The 25,532-nt window shown below is 37.9% G+C and overlaps 2 protein-coding genes and 1 non-coding gene across 3 annotated transcripts; 1 reads left to right on the top strand and 2 right to left on the bottom strand.

Annotated features, from left to right (window-relative positions):
• Positions 1-1,303: 1,303 nt before the first annotated feature.
• LOC122089313 lies at positions 1,304-4,201 on the bottom strand. Its single transcript, XM_042658948.1, has 4 exons — positions 2,438-4,201; positions 2,060-2,314; positions 1,841-1,960; positions 1,304-1,729 (listed from the first exon to the last, which is right to left on the bottom strand). Exons 1-4 carry the CDS (start codon positions 3,563-3,565, stop codon positions 1,679-1,681), a joined length of 1,554 nt encoding a protein of 517 aa, XP_042514882.1. The 5' UTR covers positions 3,566-4,201; the 3' UTR covers positions 1,304-1,678.
• A 7,336-nt stretch (positions 4,202-11,537) lies between these two features.
• Positions 11,538-11,611, top strand: TRNAI-UAU. The gene has a single exon. It is a non-coding gene; the product is annotated as a tRNA-Ile (tRNA).
• Positions 11,612-12,736: 1,125 nt separating this feature from the next.
• Positions 12,737-18,293, bottom strand: LOC122065326. Its single transcript, XM_042629118.1, has 5 exons — positions 18,021-18,293; positions 15,951-16,127; positions 15,504-15,662; positions 14,735-14,953; positions 12,737-13,102 (listed from the first exon to the last, which is right to left on the bottom strand). Exons 1-5 carry the CDS (start codon positions 18,291-18,293, stop codon positions 12,761-12,763), a joined length of 1,170 nt encoding a protein of 389 aa, XP_042485052.1. The 3' UTR covers positions 12,737-12,760.
• Positions 18,294-25,532: the final 7,239 nt, after the last annotated feature.

Below are 25,532 nucleotides of genomic sequence, written 5' to 3'. Positions count from 1 at the left end.
GGGGGAGGTTGGGAAATACCAACGTCTTTTAATAAGAGAAAAAGTAAATCAACATGATCACAATATATTGGAATTTTCTCTTGTATTTTCAGTTGGTGACAATGAACCTTTGCCTCAAGAAGCTTGTGTATCTGAGTTTGACTCCTCTTACTTCCTTGGGACCATGGGGTGTTTAGTACTCTTCACTACTTTTAGTGAAAGTTGAATGGTTCTCATTCAACCATAATATGATTTGATCCATGCAATTGTGGGGTTGATATAAACCCACGGGACTAGTATAAACCCACGGGACTAGTCAGGCCGAAAGCTTGAATATCTGTCATTTTAATTTTGTAGACATTTTTCTGATATATCGATCCATTTTCAAACATTCCCTAATTTACACCATCTAATTTCCAAAGCTTATAAATATTATTTTTTACTTCATCTTTGGTGGAGTTGGGGGAAAAACATTATATGAAACCTTACAATCATTAATTTTGAATCAAGATCCTTATAAGTTAACACCCACGAAATCTTAATTAAGCCTTGAATTATGAAATCCGAACGTAAGATTTGGAGGACTATTTGAACCCCAACCGGAATGTGTCAACTGGAAAACATGTTCTAGAGTTTGCAGAGGTTGTGAAAACCAAGAAAGGAAAACATTGGTAGCCATAGAAACAGGGATAAAGATTGTTGGGATGCCAAGCAACTTGGTTGGGGTGGACTTGTAGCACAACATGATGGAATAAGCAAGTGAGTTGGGGTCTGCTAGTCTCATAGCAAAGAAGAATATCAAGAGAGGAGACCTGGAGATGTAAATTACAAGAGGTCCTGGTTCAATAAAGAATCTGGGCTCCGATCAAGGTTTCAGGAAAGTGGAATCAGTCAATTTAAGGCATTAAATCTAAAATTAAAGTGATGAAACACTTTTCCACCACTCTATAGAGCAAAACAAATTAGACCATACAAAATTGCCAGATTGATAAGCTGATAAAGTCAAGTTAGGAACTCAAATCTAAAAACTCAGCCCTTCTAAGGTTTCTTGGCAAGAATCAGCCTTGTCAAATCGGCCACGATCAGGATGGATCACAGCCAATTCCAATCCAAATGGGCCAAGACACCCGTGCTGCTCACTAGAGGCACCAATAGTGTGTTTTTTTTTTTTGCTGGGGGGGGGGGGGGGAGGACATTGAGGAGCACCATACATGAAGGGAAGGGGGACATCTCAAGGAGGAGAGAGAGAGAGAGACAGAGGCTGAGCACACCGCCGCAAAACATAAAATTGAAACAACATAGAGAAAAAAGGGCAAAATGAATATTAAAAAAGTAACCATGACATTAACGATTCAAACATACCACCAAATACCAATTCCATTTACAATGATATTTTCAGTAATGTACACCGACAGAAGAATGACTGCTAAACAGCAGGAATGTACAATGCTGGTTGCACGGACAAAGTATACTGAAAGATGAATCAAGTTATAAGCCTTGAGAAGCTTTCATGAAAGCCACAAACCCCAGTAGGAAGGTTTGAGGAGACATGCTCCAAGTAAACTACATTCTACTTCTAAGTAAGAGCTACTCGCTACTTGTGAGTAAGGTGACCCATTTTCCAGCTACTTCTAAGGAAGAACTACATGCTAAGTATACGTTGAACCTTATATGGTCTTGAGGAAATTTGGACCAAGCTCTATACATTAGCTTTATAGAAATGAAGCAACTTCAGAGGTAAAACTTTTTCCTGCAACAAAGAATGGTCAAAAGAATCAAGGTTAAAACAATTCGGAAAACCACATCGTATTGTAAACTCCGAATTAACAAAGAAGGAATGTAGAATGCCTAATCAAGCAACCTTAATCATTTCTTCAGATTCGGAAGGGAAGCAAAGACCAGTTGAGTTATTCTGCAATATCTCAGGGCTTTTCATCCATGCTCTGTGTTTAACACTTATTTCTACCTTGAGACTGAATATCTGAAACAACAAAAAGGCAATTGAAAGATGATAATAATGGATATGAATGAATATACAAAAACCCAATTACAGTGGATATCTGGTTTGTGACGTGCAAACCTGAGAAACAGGGAAAGTTGGTGCTTGCAGTTGATGATCACCTTCAATGTTTATACCAGTACCATGGCATTCGGGGCAAAATACAGAGGATATTAGTACTCTTTCTCTTTTTCCATCTTTTGTTTCAGTTTCACTGCATTTGGATCTGCTCTCTCTCCCAGTTTCGCGTGTCATTGATGATTGATTTTTACAGATTTCAAACTCGCAGATAAGAATCCAATGTACAAGGCAGGAAGTGTGGAATACATGGAATGCCTACAATAAAAGACAGGGGATGGAGGGGATCAAGGGAATGGATAAGTGCTTCTGCTGTTCAAACACATTAGATATGCACATAGATCACCATGAAGCAAAATAACAGCCAAGAAATATACGTACCCCATTCACATTTCGACTGCTGCAAGCAAGTCTGCCTGTTTTCATATTTAACAAGGTTGCCATATCCTTCCCTGGAAGCATTTTCCGATGACAGACATCGCACGTTCTTTCAGCTGCTGCCCGCTCTTGGTTTCTTATCTTCTGCCTATGAATCTTGTCTGAGGTTGAACTAGATGAAACAACAAAACCATCCCGAGAAGAACCACATCGATTGCTCAAAGATTTGCTGTTATCGCCGTTATACACTGGGTCAGAGAACGACTTTCTTCTCTTCTTCCCACGGCCTCCAACTGTCACAAAAACTGTATGAGCACTAGAACAGGCTTTTTCCTTTTTCCCTTTTTTACTTGATCCTTCACTTGTCTTAGTATCTGTATGAGCACTAGAACAGGGCGACGTGCTAAAATGATCATATATACCACTTCTACCTAGATCGTTAGTGTAAGGGAAAGTGACGACAGCAAAGTCATGATCCCGAACCATGTCACCTAGATCTTCTTCCCTCTCTTTCCCCAGCCAAGCACACCATATTCTACGAATCCAGTTAAAGAACCCCTCACCTTCATAGATTCTTGTAGAAATTTCTCCAAACCCCTTAAAATTCACATCTAGAACAGAAATCTCATCTCTAATAACAACACCAGGGATAGAAAGATTGTTATTCTCGCTATCGGCATTCAAATTAGTGCCATTGCTAGTCGAAGCACGTCCCAGATTTTTATCCTCAGAAGAACACGAATTCTTACAATGATTAAGATTAGAGTTTTTGTCAGAAAGCAAGAACCCATCTTTGTTTTGATTCGAAATAACTAGTTGTGAATCTTGGTCAGAGGAATTGTGAAAGAAAAAAACACCATCATTGAAAGGCCACCGATTTGGAAGTAAAAGAGTAACTTTTGCAGCAGTGTACCTTTCTCTGTGGAGGCTTCCGTTGAGATGGGCAAACAGCGTATCCTCGTTGTAACATGGAGAGAAGCACAGTATGCAGAAGAAGATGTGGCGTTTCCCTTCTACCCTCAGCTCGACGTAGTCATGGCCTTGGTGTCGCACGTTTCGAAGCGCGATTTGGTTCGACAATTCCCTCACGCTTGAAGCATTCAAAACTCCTAATTCTTTTTTCCCCGCCATTTAAAATATTCCCACGCTCTTGCATTTAAACACCCAGAAATGATCTCATCCAGAAGCAAGTAGAGGAAACTCGAATCCAGAAGCCCTAAATCAATGAATTCAAACGCCTTCCTCAAGAAGACGAACAGAAACAGTTCAACTTATATCCTCGCTCTTGCATTCAAACACCCAGAAATGATCTTGAAGAACCAAGAAACGAAAGTAGTGGAAACTCGAAAACTTATAACCCAGAAGCCCTATATCATGAATTCGAACGCATTCGTCAAGAAGACGAAGAGAAACAGTTCAATCCAACAATTGACTTCAAAATTTTCCTCCCACCTCCAGCTCTAACCAGAAATAAAAAAACAGAGATGATCCAAAGCCCAGAAAACCCAAAATTCTTGAAAAATCTGAAAGACACTCAGAAACCCCTAGCTCGACAACTACCAGGAGTACATATAGTGAATCCCTCCGCTAACCCTCGAATTCGCGGCCCTATTCCCGATATTACTGCACGAAAACCCAGAAGAACGAGACATGAACGAGAATCTGCCATGGCCATATCGAATTCTTACAGTTAAAGTATCACTCAATTCTTAGCAGATAAGAGAGAGAGTTAGAGAGGACCAACGAGCGAGGGAAATGAAAGAAACGACTCTTTTTAAGTTTTTAACGGAATTTTCGTTTTGCCTTTGGAAAATATTAGGAAGAAGATGCCAAGAGGATTCCGTTACGATTCCGTCAACTGTGTTTTGGATAAGAACTGGAAACAACCAGAAATTAGTTAGACGGTTGTTAGGTGTCGTAAATCAGATGCTCTTGTCCGGGCATTTCAACTTTTGGGCCTAGGCCATAGTTATGTGCTACATATCGGTATTGTTGGAGATTGACACCGATCAAGGTTTATACAATGGAATCGGTTTCGAGGCCGATATCAATCTGATAACGAATTGGGTTAGTATGTATCGATCTAGATTGGACAGAAATAGCGGATCAATTTTGAAACTAGGCTTGATTCCAACTGATTAGTATCGATATCGGGCTGAGATCAATAGGGACACGATACTAATACCTATAACCTTGGCCCAATCCGCCCATTCCCACAAGATCACGGGATAAGTGTGAGTAAGATTAGGAAATGGCCCAAGGGAAGATGGTGAAAGAGTGAAATACAACTCAGTGGGCTTTAGATGACTGATTCACGGATTCACGGATTCACGGATTCACGGATTCACGGATTCACTTAGACACATCAGTAATCAGTGTGTTAGGTAATGAATAACATTGAGTAAGACATCCCCAAAAACAAAAAGGGTAATGAATAAGAGTCCACATCCTCCACAGTGAGCAGTGAGTAATGATGTCTAGTGAGTATTGGACGACTTAGAGCATCTAGGTATGCGTCCCAAGGGGTTTCTAATCACCTAATGTTTACTGCACTAGTGCAACAATTGTAGACGATTTTCACACAATGAATAACACTCCCCAATCTTATCCCAAATAAATAAATAAATAACACTTCCCGACACCAAACCTGGATCCTCTTCAATGCTCCAGTGCGTCCAATGCATATTCAATGGATGGAAAAATTTGGACACTCACCTCTAATTGTTAGATGCACACTGGATGCACTTGAGGGGATCTGTTTCCCTCTAACACTCCACGCTTTCCAGAAATATAAAATAAAATGACCTATCTACCTCTTCTATCTCTTATGTACAAAATCATTTTATGACTCTTCATTGATGTTCTTTTTATGCCACTTGCTTAAAGAACTCTCTTCACATTCTCCTTTGACCCCTCCCCCTAAAAAAAATACCAAGCATTCTTCATTCATGAAAGAGAGAGAATGTGAGAGGGCGTGAAAAGCGCTCCCCACGTTAATAGTGTGAAGATTATTTTTCCTACTTTGAAATAAGGTGATGAATTCGAAGAAAAATGAAAGGTTTCTTCTCAGGATATATTTTTTTAATTTATTACTATCCGATTTTTTATTCTATTTTCATTAAATTCAAATCCCCACTATAGTCTAAGAAAGAACCAATCATTGGCTAAAGGTTCATCCTTCATGCATGATCTGTGTGTCCAATTGTTTATATATTTATTTATTTATTTTGGTAAGATATTGTTTATTTACTATCATATAAATTATACCCAGCTCATACAACCTCTCTCTCTCTCTCTCTCTCTCTCTCTCTCTCAACCCTGCCACTTGCTCTTCATGATAGTCAAGAAGATCAAGTTCCACGTAGGTCTTTGTAACCTATATAAAGATTTCTCTGGCAATTATCATAGTGTCCAAACCCATCCTAGATTCCAAGTTTTAAATTAGACCCTTTCTAATATAAGCAGTGCTCATTAGCTTGTTTCCTGTCAAAAGTGATGCCAAACTATTCAATATCAATTGAGGTTCATAGCCTTTGATGTGAACCCTAGGGGTTGTGTTTGGATTGGAAATAGAATCGATCCAATTCTGTTGTTTGGATACCTTTTTAGGTGTGGAAATGGATTGGATCAGTTACGTTAGTATCACTTGGTAAGGAATTTCAATTATAAGGGTTTGTTTGATAGCGTTTCTGTCGTTTTTGTTTCAAGAAATGATAGAAACATACATTTTCATTTTTAGAAATAGAAACGGAATGAAAAGTGTTTTGATAAGTCATGTTTTTAGAAGTCGATAGTAACCAACAAAAGAATGGCCACAAGTCGTTTTTGGAAACGGTGAAACAAGTTCTACTTGTTTGGCCTGGGTCGTTTCTTTAATCATAAATAGGTAGAAATTTTAATTTCTATTTCTGAAAAATAAAAAATAAAAAATGAAACAAAACAGTTTTATCAAACGCTTTTTGTTCCGTTTCTTGAAACGTTATCAAATAAGCTCTCAAATCTTATGCGAATAAGAGAAATTAAAAATCAATAAAATTATATTAGAATGAGGAGAATTGATATCTCTCTCTCTCTCTCTCTACCAAATTCAGCATGAATGTTGAGAGATCGATATAAAAAATAAAATCCAAAATTAAATAATTAAAGAAAAATTTTTCCTAAGCCGTGTGGCGTGGATCCAATGGAGGAGACCCACAACCCCCCCCCCCCGCCAAACCCTCCCTCTTTGAGCGGCCTGGATGCCCCACAGTAAACAAACATGGTTGTAATAATAAAACTGCAAAAGCATTAAAATTTTAAATAAAAGTAGGCAAAAATTGAAATTTAATTAAGCATAAGCCATATTTAAAATAAAAAGAAAGGCCAAATTAATATTCTAGAATTAGAAGTAAAAAATATATAATTTAATAAAATATACTCGTGTTATTCAATTTCAGAAACTACGTTTCGTGTAAAAAACAAAATTTTCAATTTGTGTCAAAATGCCATTAAAAAAAAAAAAAAGGTGTTTGGTATTTGAGGAATGATTATCCTAGTTGTTCATTTTTTTGGTATTTAAAACCAAACCGAAATGACAAAACAAGATTTTGTAGTTCTATCATTTTGCATTTTCAAATTCATTTTTTCTTTATCAATAAAAAAAAAATTTGAAAAACATCAAATTGACACTAAACACTTTATTTTATTTTCTTGTTAACGCAACCTAAGAGCAACCAACGGAGTGTTTATGTTAGAAATGGAGAGAAAGAGCAAGAAGTCCGTGAGTCCGGATCCTCTCCGGCCGCTGATTTGAAACTTTTGATAAATCATGAATGGGGTGTTTATCATAGAAATGGACTTAATGGGCTTGAAAAATTGGATGGGTTTAGTGGGAAAAACCGTTCTAAGAGGGGAGCTAGGCCCATTTTAAATGCTTGAAACTAAGATTTGGGCCTCCTATACTAACTAGTTACTGCTAGACACATGCAACCAAACGGAGTCAATAGTGTGACGTTTTTGAAAGTTACTTTTGTTTTGTTTTGTTTTGTTTTGTTTCGTTTTGTTTTATTTTTTGTTTTTTGTTTTTTTGTTTTGTTTTTGGTAAGAGGATGTTACTTATCTAATCACTCATTCTCATAAACAAGGCATATCTTAGTATCCATTTTCATGGCTTATTTATCAATACCGTTGGAGTGATTGCATAGTAAAACCGATGGACGCATGTCGGTAGATTAAGGTTATTTTTATTTTGCATTCTCAGAATAGATTATAGGTCTAAGATGCATTATGAGACTGTATTTGATACATATTCTTAGGCTGCGTTTGGAAACGTTTCTGGAGTTTTTTCGTTTCCATTGGAATAAAGCGTTTGGTACATTTATGGTATGTTTTGTTTTGTTTTGTTTTTTTTTTTTCTAACAAAATGTGAAAAAAAAAAATGTAGAAACAAGATTGAAAGGACAACGGTAGATCTGTCATTCCAGTTTTGTTAACAAAAAAAAAAAAAGTATTTTGGCACAAAAACTGAAATTTCCATTTTTATACGAAATATCGTTTCTAGAACAGAAACATTACCAAACACAGCCTTAGAATAGAAAATGCGCTTTAGACCTAAAATCTGTTCGAAGAATAGATACTAAACATAGCCCAGATCCTGATTCTTCTCCAGTTCTAAACCCATAATTTATTCCAAGAATAAATGTCAAACATAACTTAAATTAAACTTTAAAATTTGATATATGGCAAATTATAGAAATGAACACATCAGCTGTCTAAAATATATGTCTTGTGAGATTTGAAAAAAAGTAACAAACCCTAGTGAAAATAATATCTTGGCTTTAAAAAACCATTGGGGTTACCCTTGATAGCTTTAGTAGGCTTTGCTCCTGTGTTGGTGAAACTGCCTACCAGTCTACCACACAACTAGGGTATATGACTTCATCTCAGGCTCTCTCAGAGGCCTAACTGAAAGCCTCAACCCTGAAATCTCAAGTCTCAAAAGACTCTCAACCAACCAGAATCGGCCATAAAAACAGAACCAAGAATCTGATCTCAACTGCTTCATGGAATAATTTTCCTGGCTACTTTGCTATTTCAATCATAATTTCAAACCAATTGAACCAACCTCCATGGTTTTACTCTGATTTGTGATCGAATTGAAACCTGTCGCTGGTTCAGTAATGGCTCCACGACAAATGTAATCGATTATTTATTTTAAATAAATAAGGAATTAAAAAAAATTATATTCTTTCCTACTATTTCCATCCATGTGATCAAGGTATTAGAACTCAGGATCAATCTTGGGATTGGTCAAGACTGATGCTGATGTCGATTCAATATTGATCCAGAATATATATCATTGTTTTTTAATAAAATATATTTTATTAGCTTTTTACCCTAGGTCGTACCAATAGATCAATATCGATCTTGATTGCTATAAAATGATCCGGCTGATTTCACCTGATTAGATTCAAGTTTCAAAACCATAATGTGGATGATAGATTCTATTTTTTTTTAACTTTTGATTTTTTTTTTTTAGATTATAACCCTAACAAATAAGGGTTTTTTATTAATGAAAATGTATAATGTTGACTTCAATACACGAAATAGGAACTATAACTAAATACGAAACGAATAAAAGTCAAACTAAACTGAGTTGTATTCTTATTCTTGATTCAATCTAATTTTAATTTTTTTATATTTTATATTTTGAACCGAATCAAATTCAAACCAAATAATCAAAATCAACCCGAACCAATTGACAACCTTGCTCACATGAGCCTATGCGAAGATCAAACCATTTTCATTCAGAATAAAGATTCCTCCTTTTTTTTTTTTTTTGGTAAGTGATAATTTTCTTGTTTTACCCTTTTTTTTAGGGTTTCCTTGTGGGCCCATGTGGGCTAAGATGAGGAATCGATGAATCATGACTCAGGAATCTTATGACTTGGTATCTTATTCTTACTTTCCACCTGCCCTTCCCTTTTATTTCGGCTAATTGGTAGAGAAGGAATAACAAACTACATTAGGTACAAGTAACAGCCAAATGCTTCTATACTAATAACAAAAAGGAGCAGCGGTGGCTATGGGCTATTGATTGAGCCCAACTAATCATGGGCCCCAGAAGGATTAAAAGTGTCAAAGGACCTATTCTTATGGAAATTTATAGGCAAAGTTAGAGACAGAATCATAGCCAGACAGGGTACACTAAAATATGGTCCAACAGTGAGCTGTAGTTTTGAAGAGGCTGAAGTTGACAATTTTTATTTTATTTTATTTTTAAACAAAAGAAGAATGTAAGGGAAAGGGAGTTGGATTTGGAGGAATCAGATCCTTTCTAGCGTACATTCAACGGTTGGGTTTGCATGTTAGATGATGTCAATAGTTCGGTGTACTATAGATGCACTCACACACAGGAGAGGATTTGAGACCAGATTTAAGACTTAGATCCTCCCTAGCCACTGGACGTCTCAACACACATTTGATTGTTAGGTAAACATGGAGGTTCATGGTTGTGTGATGGAGTGGGTGCCCAGATTTGAATCATTTCCAGTGTGGGGGGAGCTGAAAAGGTACCAATAAGGAGACAGAGAGATGAGAAAAAAAAAAGACGAGATAAAACTCTCATTGGACTAGTGATAATTTTTTATGAATTGATGAAAGGCCATAGACTGAGTGCACCACAACTGGTGTGTTTATTAAGAAAGAATTAATTATTTCTATTTATTTATTCTTTTGTTAAATCTTTTTTCTTTCTCACTCATTGAGCATAATTGACTTTTGGATTGAGTTTTCTCCGCGGACAGTGAACCTCTTCATCCCAGGGCATTCGGACTTCATATAATAGAGGAAAGAGATGATAAGATTGACATAGGAACATGGTTCTAAAAATTGGCCTTGGATCAGAGGGGGCAATACTGATTCCTGGTCAATCCTACGTCAAAAATTGGTCAAGATGCTGAGGGCTAAAAAATAAATTGGTTAAAATTGTGATCTAGATCGATATTGACTGATTACAAATCCATGCATAAATAATATTTTTTGTCATAGTTGGGGTTTTCATATTTATTGGGAAGAAGAACGTTACTTGGTTGTGTGGCCCCTGCACATTGAAAGGATATACAGGGGCATCAACAGGGGTAGGTTTTTCCGATGATACTGATGAAAGTAAATTTGGAGATTTTTCTTCACCACTAATGCAGAGAAACTCAATCCATCAATCAATAGGTAGCGGAATTGGAATTATTAAAAATTGACATATAATTAGATGATTCAATCCTTTTCCAAAAGCTATGATTAGCATTAATTCAGAGTGATTATTGTCAATTTCTCACCCATCCCAATTGATTCTGATCTAATCGGGCTGATCTGGATCTTGATTCTGGGATTTTAAACATTGCTTCAAACACTTTGGATTTAGAATACACATGAAAGGTTAAAGAAGTGCAATCAAATTATGCCAATTTTTTATTAATGTAATGCGATTTTAAGGACACACACAGATTGTGATTGTGATTATTCCTAGCTAGGTCCACTTGGTAGAGAGATAGCACCAATCTTGTCCTAAATCTTTAATTAGGGTTTTGCTCCGCTCAGAGTTCTCAAAGGACACCATGGATTGGACGGGCATAAACCCGATAAGTCTGAACCGTTACATCATCTGGAGCAATATTGTTGGTGCTGGGTTTGGTCATGGGTCCCAGGTGGCGGTGACAGCGGTGGCGGCGCCGGTGATGGTGGCATTGTCTGTGGAAGTGGATCTGCTTACGACAGGGCATGTAGTGGAGGATCCGGCTATGGTTTTGGCTCTGGTTGGGGTGGATTCAAATTTTTTTTTCTAGTGGGGATGGAATGATGGATGATGGGCTTCGGGTCAGGAAATGGTGACCCCCCGCCCCCCTTGGTTATGTGGTTCACGAGGTTACGGTTCAGACTTCAGACTACGGTTATGGAGGGTGGCGGTTCAGGATACGGATCAGAAAATGGTAGTGGTCCAGGATATGGTTTAGGTCTAATTGATGGTTTTAGATTTTCGGGTCTGGCTTATTTGGCACATTTGGGAGTAATATTTTAAAACAGAAGTTATATTGATACTTATTTAAAAATTTAAAATTTTAATGCCAAAGGTCCCGTAGCTCAGTTGGTTAGAGCGTTGGTCTTATGAGCCGAAGGTCGCGAGTTCAAGCCTCGCTGGGACCATTTTTTTGATCAAGCCTGTAAAGATTGAGAGGAAAATAGGAGATTCTAAGATTTTGGATTTGAAAGATCTTAAGAAGGAGAAAAAGAGGGAGAGAAGATCTTAAGAAGGAGAAAAAGAGGGAGAGAAGGTGCCTTTCACAAGATTAGTGGCGGAGCTATTTTCATCAGGCTGTGCCAAAGGCTGGAGAACGGAGAATTCAGAATGGAAAAATATCCCATTCCAGAATGGAATACATTCTTGACCGTGTCTAGAATTTTTAGAATGAAATGCTTACCAAACAATGTTTTTAACAGTCCAGAATGCATTTTTTTGATCAAGCCTGTAAAGATTGAGAGGAAAATAGGAGATTCTAAGATTTTGGATTTGAAAGATCTTAAGAAGGAGAAAAAGAGGGAGAGAAGGTGCCTTTCACAAGATTAGTGGCGGAGCTATTTTCATCAGGCTGTGCCAAAGGCTGGAGAATGGAGAATTCAGAATGGAAAAATATCCCATTCCAGAATGGAATACATTCTTGACCGTGTCTAGAATTTTTAGAATGAAATGCTTACCAAACAATGTTTTTAACAGTCCAGAATGTGTTCTTGGTCCAAAATGCATTCCAAGAATGCATACCAAACATAGCCTAGGATAGAGTGCCGTGAAATTTCCATTTGAAAGGTTATAAGAAGTTTGACTGAACTTTTTAGCATAAGGGAAAAAAAAACTACCTAACCATGTCTCAAAAATGCAATTCATATTGAAGCCTTTGCGCATGCTCTCATTGGCCCTCGTGTTATGTAGGTGATCTTTTGCCCATAGTATAATATTATGGGAAAAGGTTCTCTAAGCTGCCAAGGGAAGACACGATAGCATCCTTTCTCTCATGAAATGACATGTTGCCCTCTATTCCATCGTATCTCGTTGGTACTCCTCTCTACTGCTTATTCAAAGAACCCTATCTAATTTTTATTATGTACAACCAACCAAACCAGTATGTCCTCTCGCCCAAACTGTGTCTGCAAAAAATCATCTGTAGTGAGATAGTGAATGGCAGTGAAGATCCAACGGCTATGCAGAACCAACCAAATACCTTTTTTTTTTTTTAATAAAAATGTATGGTGAAAAATCGTATTTTACAGGGAATCTTTTTACATGGAAACAAATGGAGCTTAAGTTAAAATAGTCACCATCAGAGTCACAGCATTGTACAAGGAATGTATTACAAAAGAGGAGCTCAAGCTTCCGCTCCAACAATATGAGCACCCAAGGATACACCCAATTAGGAATAACTGTAGAGAATTCTCAGCAGAGAAATGTGCTGCACTAAAAATGCAAGAGCTCACAATGACGGCGTGATGCCATTTCATCGTTGCAGTGAGGGACCTCAATAGGAATCCCCTGTAGACAGTTTCTTCAAGCAGAGGAGTGATCAAACAATAGATAAGAAAGCATTCCATTGTTGATATGGATCCACTCGAAAGGATCTCCTTAAGAATGGTGTTGTTCAGAACCTGCAAGAGCAAGTTAGTTCACAGCAGAGCAGCTTCAGTAGTACTTCATTCAACTATTGGAGAAACAGGGATTAACAATGGCAGTCTTGCATTAATAGATGTGAAGCATGATTAAAACCATAAGGTTTATTGCCACCCAAAACCTGTTATGCCATAAATGTCAACTCATAAGCAAGGATTGATCTCTAAACATTTCTACCCAGGTCACCTTTGGACTTCCCAGTGTCTTTTAACAGTACCTATCTTTGTTGCAAGGCTGAGCCATCTCATATGACTATAACTGATCTTATCATTATCTCAAGTTTTCTTTCATTTCTGATTCTCCCCTTCCCAATCTTGTGATTTACACTACCACCACCATCATGAGCCACACAATGTTCATTTAAACATTGTTTCGTTTCTGCTGGACACTCAAGACTTCATAAAGCATTCATAACCATCTAACAAAATCTATTCTTTTAGATCTAATAGAATTTAAGAATAATACAACACACTATCAGCTTCTCTTCATTTCATCCACCCTGCTCAAACTCTACAAGCTCTTCATTGAGTTGTGTTGTATTGATATGTATACTTAAGTTTCAAAATGTCGTTTGTATTTCAACCTTTTCGCCCCACATTGCTGATGAAAAGTGAAAGACTAGCTCATATACTTATGGGAATATAAGGATAGGGTTCCTTAAGGAGGGTTATCTCTCCTCTCCCCCATGTCCACAGTTGGTCCAAGGGTGGTTTTCACATGCATGCTTGCACACCGTGTCGGGTCGGTGCTGAAATGTGGTGTGTTGTGGTGTGGTGTGTATGATGGACTTAAGGTATTTTCGGGCCTATTTGTGACATTTTTAATTCAAAACATTTTCTCCTACTTGTCATCGTTTGTGAGCATTCTCTCTCCTCTTCTTTATTTTGTGATGATGGGCAAGTAAACCCGGTTGCATCATAGGGGGCCTCTACTATCTTAAGGTGAGTGACCATTTGGCACAGCTCAACCCGTTTCAAGAATTGCAGAAATCCGAATCAAGTTCAAGAGTTGCAGAAATCTGAATTAAGTTCAAGAGTCGCAGAAATCCGAACCAAGTTCAAGAAGTTTGGAATCCAAATTTGGCAAAGTTGGGTCACAAGTCTTCTATTGTGGACATTTCTACATAAGAGATGAGTCTTATATTCCTCTGGCATTTTATATTACTAAAAGTTGGAACATTTTGCCTGCCTGAGAAGAATCAGCCAGGGTCGCCAAAACAACTTGCTTAAGAAGCCTTGGCCATTAGGTTAATCAATAAAAACACAAACAACTGAGCCTACTTCAAAATCTGATGTATCTAAAATCATCAACCCTAACTACTTTAGATTAGAAATTTGATTCAAAGTATTCTGTCCAAGTTGGTCGTTCTAACAAATTCATAGAATTTAATTATGTTAGCTCTTCCACTGCCCGGTAAACATATCTGTTTTTGCATATCAGTCTTTGCCACCAGGTAAAGGGTGGCACTTTGATAATGGGAAGATCAGTAAGCACATCAGTTCTCCTACCGGAAGCAAAACATTTCTCAATTTACTGTAAGCAATTTACTCCTTATCAACAATATGCAAATCTTTAACTATGAGGGAGAGAAACAAGTATATTTCACTAACCTTGGGCCCAATTATCTTGTCAGCAAGAAAGGATGTAACCAAAACTAACAAAATTAGAAAACCAAATCCCATGGCTGATGCATGCACCCAGCTTCTTTCTTTTGGAAACTCAATAGCTTCAAATAAACCTGAAAGCTTATATTGTGGCTTCGCTGTGTAAGTTAATAGTACCAAAGCCCCCCATAACTCCATGCTTTGTATCAGAAGTAGTGATGTTGCCTGCAACCAGTTAGAGACCAAAAAAAAAAACCAGTTCTGTAACTAATCATTCATATGTTTTTTGAAGCTTAAATACATATGTTGTTAGAAATGGAACCACAAGAGATCTTTAAATTCAAAAAATGTAGTCCTCTACTAATTTCCATGAAGAAAATAAAAGCTGTTTCCTTTATCCCATCAATTTGGACCATTCATAGGCAACCTCTTTCTCCAAAAAGACATGGCCCACCCAACACAATCTGCTCTAAGTTCTAATCACCTAACGGTATAGTTAGCCATTGATGTACTATACCTTTTGATTCCCTCGTTGAACAGTTAAGAGCCTCTTTTAGGTACAAATATTTCATGATGATCCATCAGATAGTCATGACCAATCTAGCATCACATACGTGTTTAATGTGGGATCAAGGACAGATCTAGTAGAACTATTTTTCAAAAGTTAAAACCTTTTCTGTATAATTTATTCATTACTTACATGGTCCGTTCCAGTTTGTAGTTTCATATAATTTTATTTTCTGGGTAGAAAGAAGAGCAAGAAAATCAGAATCACCTTTGTTTGAGGATCAAGAACAGGCTGATGCATTATTTCAGCAACAACAGACAACCCACCAAAACTTAAAGGAATGTGAAGACTGAAGAAGTACAAACCCATGGTACTCCAGATGCTCCCTCTTTCCCACGGCTTATCATGGGAAAGCACAGAGAATCCCTGTTATGAAAAGGAAACAATGCAATTGATCAGAAACCAATTTAGCTATTATGCTTCTGCATTCACTCAATTTCCCTATTGCATCAAAAGGGTTCTTTTTGTGTGCCAAATTAGAGGGTTCTAAACAATATATCTCAGTAGAAGAAAGAATGAATTTTTTCTTCGATGAAGCAAATTTGAAGGATGAAAAATCGAATTTCTGTGCAGGAAATTAGAAGCTGGAGGTAAGTGGGGTAAAGAAATGAAGAAAATTTTCAAGTGAACCAGACAAAAGATGCTTTTCCTCACCTCAAAGTCGTCATTCCCCTTTTGATTTTCAGTGCAAAGACACTTGAAAGAAGCTCTGCTACTAAAGTTATAGTAGGAGAAAATATTGTGACCGAAGGCAGTACTTTCGGTTTGGGACAGGTAGGGTGGTCTGCTCAATCCTCCGCTATATTTAGTAGGAGTAGGAAATACTGTAGGCTATGGACGAGGCGCGAGCATCATTTTCCTCTCTCTCTCTCTCTCTTCTGGTACACACAAATAGACAGATTCGAACTGGCCGGAATCGATATCAGAATTGGCCCGATTCTAATCTGATTCTCAAACCTTAGACAGGTGACAAATCATATTTAGTATTATTTTATCTCAAATATGGCTCATAATCTATGAACATTTTTTCGCAAATTTCAAACACAGATTGAATTAAAATAAAACTATAACAAAAATTTGCATCGGGCATTAAGTTGGAACCACAAAGCACCTTTATAGAAGCAAAGACTATCCATAAATCCATTTTCTTTCCTATGTGTTCTGTCAATGATTGATTCAACATGTTTTTCTTACCTACGAATTCCCAAAAAGAATTTAGGCTGCGGGTTCTCTGGGGTTGAGAATTGAATATGTACAATTTTCTTATTTTCTAAACTTAATAATGTACTTTTTTCACTTATATAATTCGAAGTTGAATGACTTGGCTCAATTCTTTAATATTTTTATTGTTACTTGTTATTTTCTATGGAAGCTCAGGAATATGGTGACCTTTGGATCCTCTAAGCCAAGCCCCGATTTCATCATGGATTAGATAAATTTCTGGATTACCAATGGATCAATACCGATTTCGAAACAATCCTAGATGACTGATCCCTTACCGATAATTGATCCCGATTCAGATACTCCACACTTATTGGATATACTTTTTTCTTTTTTTTTTTCACAACACTATCCTAATTACCACTACTATGTCCTCTAAACATCAAAATATTTCAAGATGAGCAACCACTATATTTTCAAAAAATAATTGCTTACTCTTGTTTGCTAACTATGTGATGACAGGAGAGGATATTGAAGCGGCCACACAAGGACTTATTTTGGGTTAGCAAAAGCTCATAAGTGTGGATGAGAAATCCAAGAAACTTGGAGTGGCGTGCACGGTCTCGAAAAACTACTGATACCTAACAATTTTTTTATGTGGCCATGGTTTGCTTTTTCTCTTTGTCTTGAACTGGAGAACCTTTTGTTCAAACCTAATTTTTTGATGAAGAATGTGGATGAATGCCCTATGAATTTAGTTAGAATTTTAGCCTATAAGGCATTATCTAGGACAATCATGATTAAGGGCACTAACTTTTTGTATCAAGCTGTAAATGTTTTGTAATTTTCCTCTCTTTTTATTTGAATTAAATAAATAAATAAAAAAACCCACTGTTCTTGATTGTCTCCAGTCATAACTGTTCATAAAGGGTGGCACTGGAAGCATATAATCTACCCAGAAAGCTAATTTTGTTTCGCACAATACCTAAAACTACATTTTTTCGCTACAACCGAATCAAGAAGATATTAATTCATTAAATAGAAAGCACCAGCCATGAATAGGAATTGCAGTTTACAGGATTCTCCATTCTCATACCGCATGTCCACTATTGATCCAAAATACAGATAGTAAAGTCATATATTTCCTGTCGTTTCATTTGTTGTCTCTTTAAGAATACAACTAAAAATGCATTTTGGAAGTATGAAAACTAACAAAATATCAATTAACATCAACAACCCTTTTGTCATCATATTTCCACTTTTCATAGATTACAAAGGATGTCCATACTACATTTTCGTCCTATACAACTGTGTGCTAGTACTACAAAATTTCCCTTGTAACAAATCTATCGAAAGCTCCTACATAAATTCCTTTGTACACATATGGACTAGGATAAGGTATTAAGGTCTATATATCGAGCACTCTAAAATGTATGACAATTCTCAGAACATTCATCCTCTCCTGATTGGCATTGAAATGGATCTGTGAGCTCCGTCTTGGTGAAGAGCGAAGGGAGTTGACGACGAATAAGAAGCTGAGGCCTTAAGGAGAGGCATACCAACCAAACTTGAAGTTTCATTAGCAACTGGTGAGGGACTAGCTGTAGTCGTTGACATGTGTTGCAACTCGACTTCAGTGTACTCACCAGTAGCACAGCTCTCAACCAACAGCTGATCATCTTCCTCTATGGAGTGCACTGTGCATGTTTCCGTGTGTGTGGTTGAATCATCAGTTGCGTGTCCATGCCGTCGCTTCCTTCTTGCTGCTTTTCCCCAACCGTGGATTGTCTCCCTAATTCTCTGTGGGATCAAGGCTGCCTTGTAGTTTGTACCCATCTGAAAAGCACAGACTGTATTTAATGGACAATCTTGTCTATAGGGTTTAAAATTTTAAATACAACAAAGAACTTGTTATTTGAAAATGTAACCATCCGACTGTTTTACCTGATAAACTTGGAATGATTTTAAGGAGGCTTCAGAGAACAACTACATTGTGTCAGTCAAATGTTTCCCTACAGACCCTACCTAACCTTTGTATTGTTTATATACACTTTAGAGGCCATTTTGTCCTCGGGGCAAAATAGTTCAGTTAGCCTGTGACATTTTATTAATTTGCAAGGATTCTGTAACAACTCAATTCTTGAACAATAGACATCTAACTGACAGCTGTAGATATTCTCACTTTAACCAGTACAGGAGTGAAAAATCTCCTCTAACCAGCCAAGCAGACAGTATTAGTTATCAGTCATCAGACTCGACGAATCACCTAACTGTCCTGGGTCAATTGGTCTGACTGTTGGAAAGAACAGATCAAATTGGATGAAATCATAATACAAATTTATAACTAGAAAACTTTGCCTGGTCAAGAGGCTGGAAAACACAGCTCAGTTGAGTTCAGGAAACAGTGGTAAACAGTTTTTATCAGTTAATGGGAAAAATTAACTGAATGGGTGATTCATTTCATTCTAGTGGCTGGTGATGGTTTAATAGGATGGAGCAGCCCGGGTCTGACAACCAAGCTTCAGAGAAAATTCTCTGGGGAGACCACATGCAGCCAGGGTTCATTTATTCCCTCTTGGTTGAGGATGGTCCACTCCATGTAAGGGTTAATCCATCATCCAAGTAAAACCAGGAAACAGGAAAGTGACATTCAGTGCGAACACTGCAAATTTTCAGTACTAGTTCCCAACTACTTAGGATACTCTCAAACTCTTAATGTAGAATCACACATCCTACAATATCCATGCATTTTCTTGTCACAAGAACTGGTGATAGGCACCATGCGAAAACACTCTCCTTCAATGAATTCTTTAGCTCAGGGTTGAATGTGAAGCAGATAAAACACAGGAATGGGCTTATTTATGGAACTAAGCCTTGGGTGGGGTTAAATATGGGGTGGAGCTTTGGTCCAACAGATTTTCTTTGTAATCACATTAAGGGGCCTAAAATATGGGTAGTAGGTAAGAATACGGGATTTAATTTATTAGTAAGTCCAGTAAGAGTCTATTTCTTTATTTATAATTATTACTAAAGTGTTTTGATTATGCTAGAATAGATCTATATGTGTAGCCTTGTATTATCATGTAGAGTTTTAGTCAATTAAGACTACTTCAATAGAAGGTTATTGGATGGAGGTGTTTTGATGCAGATTCTTCACCAAACTAGGCTTGTTTTATTAGGAATAAGCTTAGGGTTGGGTTGTATACGTGTTGGACCTTCAGTCCATGTGGTTTGGAGTATATTGGGCTACTTTTATGGGTCTAAACTAGGGGTTCTAAGGTTGCATACGGGATTCAGTGATTTGTTTCCTTTTTCTTTAGTTTCCATTTTAGATGGGGTTATTTAGTTTCTAATTTTCAGTCATAAATTAGTTTCTATTTCCAGTTTAGCAACTAAAGGACTTTCTATTTTGTAAGTTTCTATTTTCAGTTTTAGTAACTAGTTGAGTTTCTAATTTTTAGTTTCCTATTTCAGTTTTTGGAAACTAAAGTTAGTTTCTATTTTATGTAACCCTTATCACTGTTATAAATAAAGATGATGGCTCTTTTAATGAGCCACGATTTTGACAAACTACATGGCTGCTGCTGCTGCTTTCTCTGCACGAGAACTTCCTTGTGTTTGAACAAGGTATTGGGTTGGTGTTCGATCCAACGACTCTTTGCGGCGTGAAGTCCAAGAGGTTCCTCTTCAAGTGTTCCTTTTCTTTTTCAAAGTCTTCTTTTCAAAGGTTTGTTACTGTTCAAACAAATCAGGTAACAGATCTGATCTTCTTTAAATTTCTGGTTTCGAATTTCTCAGATTTCTCCTACCTGATCTTTCACTGATCAGACCAACCAGCCACCTGATGGCTCCCCTATTCTGGTCGAGTGTTAAGCCTATTGAGAGGGTGGCTCGATCCTAATTTGGGGTCAATCAGACCTGGAATTTTATTGTTATAAAAATTCTCTCTATTCTGGTTGATTCTTATTTCTGCCCAGAATAATGATCTGAGTTGTTCTGAATATTGTTGTTTGGTTGCTGGTTTATTCTTCACTGAATTGGTCTCATTAGTTGGGAATTTAAGCCCTTAAATCCTAGTTATTATTCAGTTGCAGAAAATTATTTTTTCTTAAAATTCTGGTCTTTGGAAGTTCTGTCCTCTTCTGTTTTTGTGGATAAAATTCTGATTTATGTTCCTATATCTAAGTTAGGCTTTCATCTGGTTTATAGTCTGAACTCATAAATTCCAGTTTCTGGGTTCGAAATTCTGATTTGCAAAAATCTGTTTCTTCCTTAATTCTGATATGTTATATTGCTGCCTTACTTTGGCTATTCTTGGTTGTTCTTAGTTTAAAAGTTCCTACAGTTTTGGGACTGGTTTGGTTTTCAAATCTATTCCTACATTAGTATGGTTTAGGATGGTTGCACTACTGGTAAGAGAAGAAACAAAGCTAAAGTAAGTGGCAAGTAATGAAGAGAATGCCTCTGAGCATCTTGAATGAAGCTCGTTAAGAACGAACGTATTGAGTCTTCAATGGTTGGTAGGAAATATCCCAAACTATTTCCCATGGATTAATAAACATGTTTACGGAGACACCACGAGTGGTGAAAGAGAATCTCTCTCTCTCTCTCTCTCTCTCTGAGTATCTGTCATGGCACTTACATTCCTGTCGTGCATGCTAATCCATCATCCTAAAGGGAGTTTACAAGGGGGGGAAAGGAACTGTCGCCTCGCCTGTTAATTATTCTGACATTCTTATGGGTATTTTATTATTGAGAGGGCAAAAATAAAAAAAGAAAAAAATAAAAAAATAAAAAAAGAAAAAAAGAAAAGAAAAGAACAGAAAACAAGGGATATCTTACGAGTTTGTGATGAATATTGTGTTCTACCTTCAATGTAGTTTTACTTTTAGACTGATTTTTAATCAAAGTGAAAAGAAAAGAATGAGGTGATTCGATTGCAATGTGAAAGATTATTAGGGTTATCCAATAGAATCATGAATTGCTTGAAGCTGAAGGAGCCGCAAAACAGATACAGACGGTGAGGTGGGCAACACTTTTTAGGTTGCATGTGAATTGTGGATGGGGTTGTAGGTGGGCGATGAATCAAGGTTTGAATCTCCGTACCATAAGGTGGATAAGATAGGAGAAGGCCCATTCCCATTTTGGGGGAATGTGTGGTATTAGCCAACATCAATTGGATAGGAGCCGGTCGATCCCGACTTAAAAACCCTCGGATCAAAGGTGGTTAATGTTATAATAGAGATAGTATTCTATATTGGGAAGGGAAGTCCTAACACAGTAACTTAACCGACAGTTGTCGTAAAAATCGTAAACTAAACTTAGAATATACATATAAAATTATATAAATAATACTGATGATTTGCTAAATGATAATTACAATATACCAACTCATTTGAATTAAAATCACAGATATTATAAGATTATAAATAATACATAAAGATACATAACTGAAAATAAAGAAGTGGTGTCCATCAGTATCATGCCTTGCAGACACAAATCTCACTACCGCGGCTGAAAATCCATTCTTGTCTCGACATCAGTTCCATCATCTAAAAAGGGTACAACAAATGGGGTGAGCTTCCACGAAGCCCAGTGAAGGGTGGACATACAAGCAAATACAAACAAATATAGATACAACAATAAATATTAACAAGATTAAACGAATACAATTATGATGCAACATAGTGGATCAACAAAGATTATATGAGTATAATTTTGGTCCGGATTATCCTCACACAAGACTATTAACAAAACTAAGTCCAATTAAGGTCTTAGTGCTACTGCAACATAGGGGATATGCTTGGTCCCGGAAATCCCATCAGTCAACCAATGAAATACGCTAGTTGCGAATCAGAAGCCTGCAAATCCCGAAAATATCATCAGTCACCTTGCAAACCCCTAATGAATAATCCCACCCTACAACCATGGTCCTAGAACTCCCATCAATCTTTCGAGCCGTAGGATAGTTATGGTCCTGTAAATCTCATCGGTCTCCCATGTTGAGGGATAGTCAGTACCTCACCCCTATTGGCAAGGGGTGTAGCACCCAGATTATTTTCTATGAATAAAACAAAACATAATAGAACAACAAAGATTAAATGAATGCAAATATGATCTGAATTATTATACAAGCCTATTAAAAAAACTTATCCAAATTAGGGTCTGAGTGCTACTGCAACATAGGGGATATCCCTAGTCTCAAAATCCCATTGGTCACCTAGTGATATACGCTAGTTGCGAGACAAGAGCTTGCAGGTCCCAGAAATCCCATTGGTCATCCCGCAAACCCCTAATGAATATCCCACCCTACAGCCACGGTCTCAAAAATCCCATCGCTCTCCCCAGCTGTAGGATAGTCAGGGTCCCGAAAATCCCATTGGCCTCCTGTGTTGTGGGATAGCCAATACCTCACTGCCTACTAGTAAGGGGTGTAGCACCCGACTTATTTTCTACAAATAAGACAAAACATAAAAGATCAAGAAAAATTAAATGAATGAAAATATGATCTGGATTATTATATAAGCCTACTGTCACACCCCGTTCACACAGAACCGGACCGGTGACCGGGTTAACTCCGGTTAACCCAACCTTGCCAGGATCATCTGATACAGTACCCACCACAGCATACCCACATCTAAGATAAACGTTCAAAAGTTTAGCGGAAGACTTAATTTACCTGTAATTATCCCCAATATACTTGATACCCAAATTATAGTATATAACTTAGTACATGTGGGCCCGCAGGCATGATATTTACTCAAAAAGAATAACAATTTACGCATCAAGTACACAAAAAGGGGGGTCATCAAAAGAATCAAAAAGTAAAATCATGTACGACGTCATTACTGCGGTCCCGTAGCACAGCCCTCACACAATCCCCACCGTGCTCATACTTCTCGGGGACCCACCAATCCTCATTGGGAAACTCAACTATGGGGCCCAACCCCTGATCTTCAGGCTGGTGACCTGCAAAATCATCTAAAAGAGGTGCGCACGTGGGATGAGCTCACTAGCTCCGTAAGTGAAAAGAATGACCACACAATAATCTATACAACAATCACATCCATATGCATTATATGCTATGCAATTCATTTTAAATCTCATCTACCTAAACAACATTACTAAGTCTTTGGTTTTGTGCTACTAAAATCACAGTGCGCGTATGCCCCGGGTACGAGCCGTGAACTCCATCCCACGATACGCCCATAGGGTTGTGGGAGAAGGCCCACTGTGAGTACTCAGAAAAGTAAAGCATGCCGACCACCGGCTTTCAACATAAAAATAAATGATAGAAAGTAAAGGTGTTGATTCCAGCAATTTAAAAGCAGTACGATTGGCCCTCTTGAATATACCACTGAGGTTGCCGACTGTCCTAATGACCAGCCGGGCGTATGTCTAACCGCCACATTGACCCCACAACCACGACCACTGCTTCCCCCCAAGTGATAACCCAACACCTCAACTCCTGTTGGGAAGGGTCGTAGCACGGGAAGATGATAATCCTAAACCGTATGCTCCTATATGACATAGTACGATTGCATAGTGCCATCGCGTCCCATTCCACAGGCCACTAATACACTCGTTTCCAAGCTGACTATGACATCTAGTCTAATAATGCATCATGCACAGTGATCCCATCATTAATCACATAAACACATCAATCATTTAGCATTGAGAATGTAAAACACAACACATATGTCATAATCATATGAGGATGACTAAGCTACACATAATTTGCATGATGATATGGCTAGTCTAGATACAATTGAATGATGCCAAACAAGCCTTAAAATAAATTCAAACGTCCTCTCCCCACTTACTTGTTGTGTACAAAGACTCATGCTCGGTACGGGTGAGATCTGGCGCGAGAAACGTAAGTTTCTAGTGAATCTATCATAAGTGAATGGGGTTAGCATTTCACCACCTTGGGGTCAAAACTAACAAGATTTGATGGTTAAATCATGTTTAAAACCATAAAAGAAGGTTTTTCATCTGTTTTGGGTCCATTCGGATACAAAAATCACGTTAGGGGCCTCACGGGTGGGTCGGACAGCCCACCTGTCTTCTCAGGTGGGCGGGCTGACCCGCCGGTCTTCTCAGGCGGGTTGGTCGGCCTGCCCGGTTCTCACCCACCGGTGGAAACCGAGGGTCTGTCCTCTCAGGCAGGTGCCCTCAGGCGGGCTGGTCGACCCACTAGTCCCGGCCCACCTGAGGGGGCGAAAAATTACCTTCTTCCTTGAAACTTTCCCTAACCTTTGGAAAACCAAATGGGGCTTTTTCAATCACATTTTTCACACATCCAAGGTCTTATAAGATGATACTAACCTAGATCTAAGTTAGATTTTAAAGATTGAAAAGCCATCTTACCTTCTTTGCTCAATAACTCTTTCGAAACCCCAAAATCACTTCTTAGCTCAAGAAATCATCAATGCTTCTTAAATCTTGTAAACACTTCTTCAAATCCTTCAAAATCAACACATAGACCATCTATTAAACCTTAGATTCATCATCTCAAGTGGGATTTACAAGATTTCAAGGAACTCTACCCAAATCAAGGGTTTTACTTGGGTTTGGTGAAAGTTTAAGAAGCATAGCCTTTGCTCACCTCCAATCGTAGATCTCGTGTTGGGGATCACTCTTCTAGCGTCGGAATGGGAAGATCAAACCTTGGCATCGCTCAAAGTCATTCCTTCCTTTTCTTCCTTCCCCTTTCTTCTTCTTCTTTCTCTTTTCTTCCTTCTTTTCTCTCTCCTCTTTACTCTTCTCACCAACTCTTTAGTGTAATAAATAAGAAAATGAAAAACACAATAATGCTATTTATACTTTAAAATATATAGTAACCACATGGGTGGGTCACTCAGGTGGGCGGATGCGCCTGCCTGTGACCACCCACCTGAGGGCCAAAAATTAGTCAACAAGTGGGATTTTGATGGAATTCGACTCTCAGCATGTATCTCACTCTCGGCATAAGGTATATTATATGTATGCACTTTAGGATACGGCTACATACTAGCATTACCCGTACATGGCCTTATTATACGTGCATGTGCACGGCTTGGGTACACCTGTCTC

This window comes from Macadamia integrifolia, chromosome 2 (assembly GCF_013358625.1).
Source record: "Macadamia integrifolia cultivar HAES 741 chromosome 2, SCU_Mint_v3, whole genome shotgun sequence".
In the NCBI taxonomy this organism is placed as follows: Eukaryota; Viridiplantae; Streptophyta; class Magnoliopsida; order Proteales; family Proteaceae; genus Macadamia; species Macadamia integrifolia.
The sequence above is the reverse complement of the archived record's forward strand: the minus strand, read 5'-3'. Positions and strand labels throughout refer to the sequence as shown.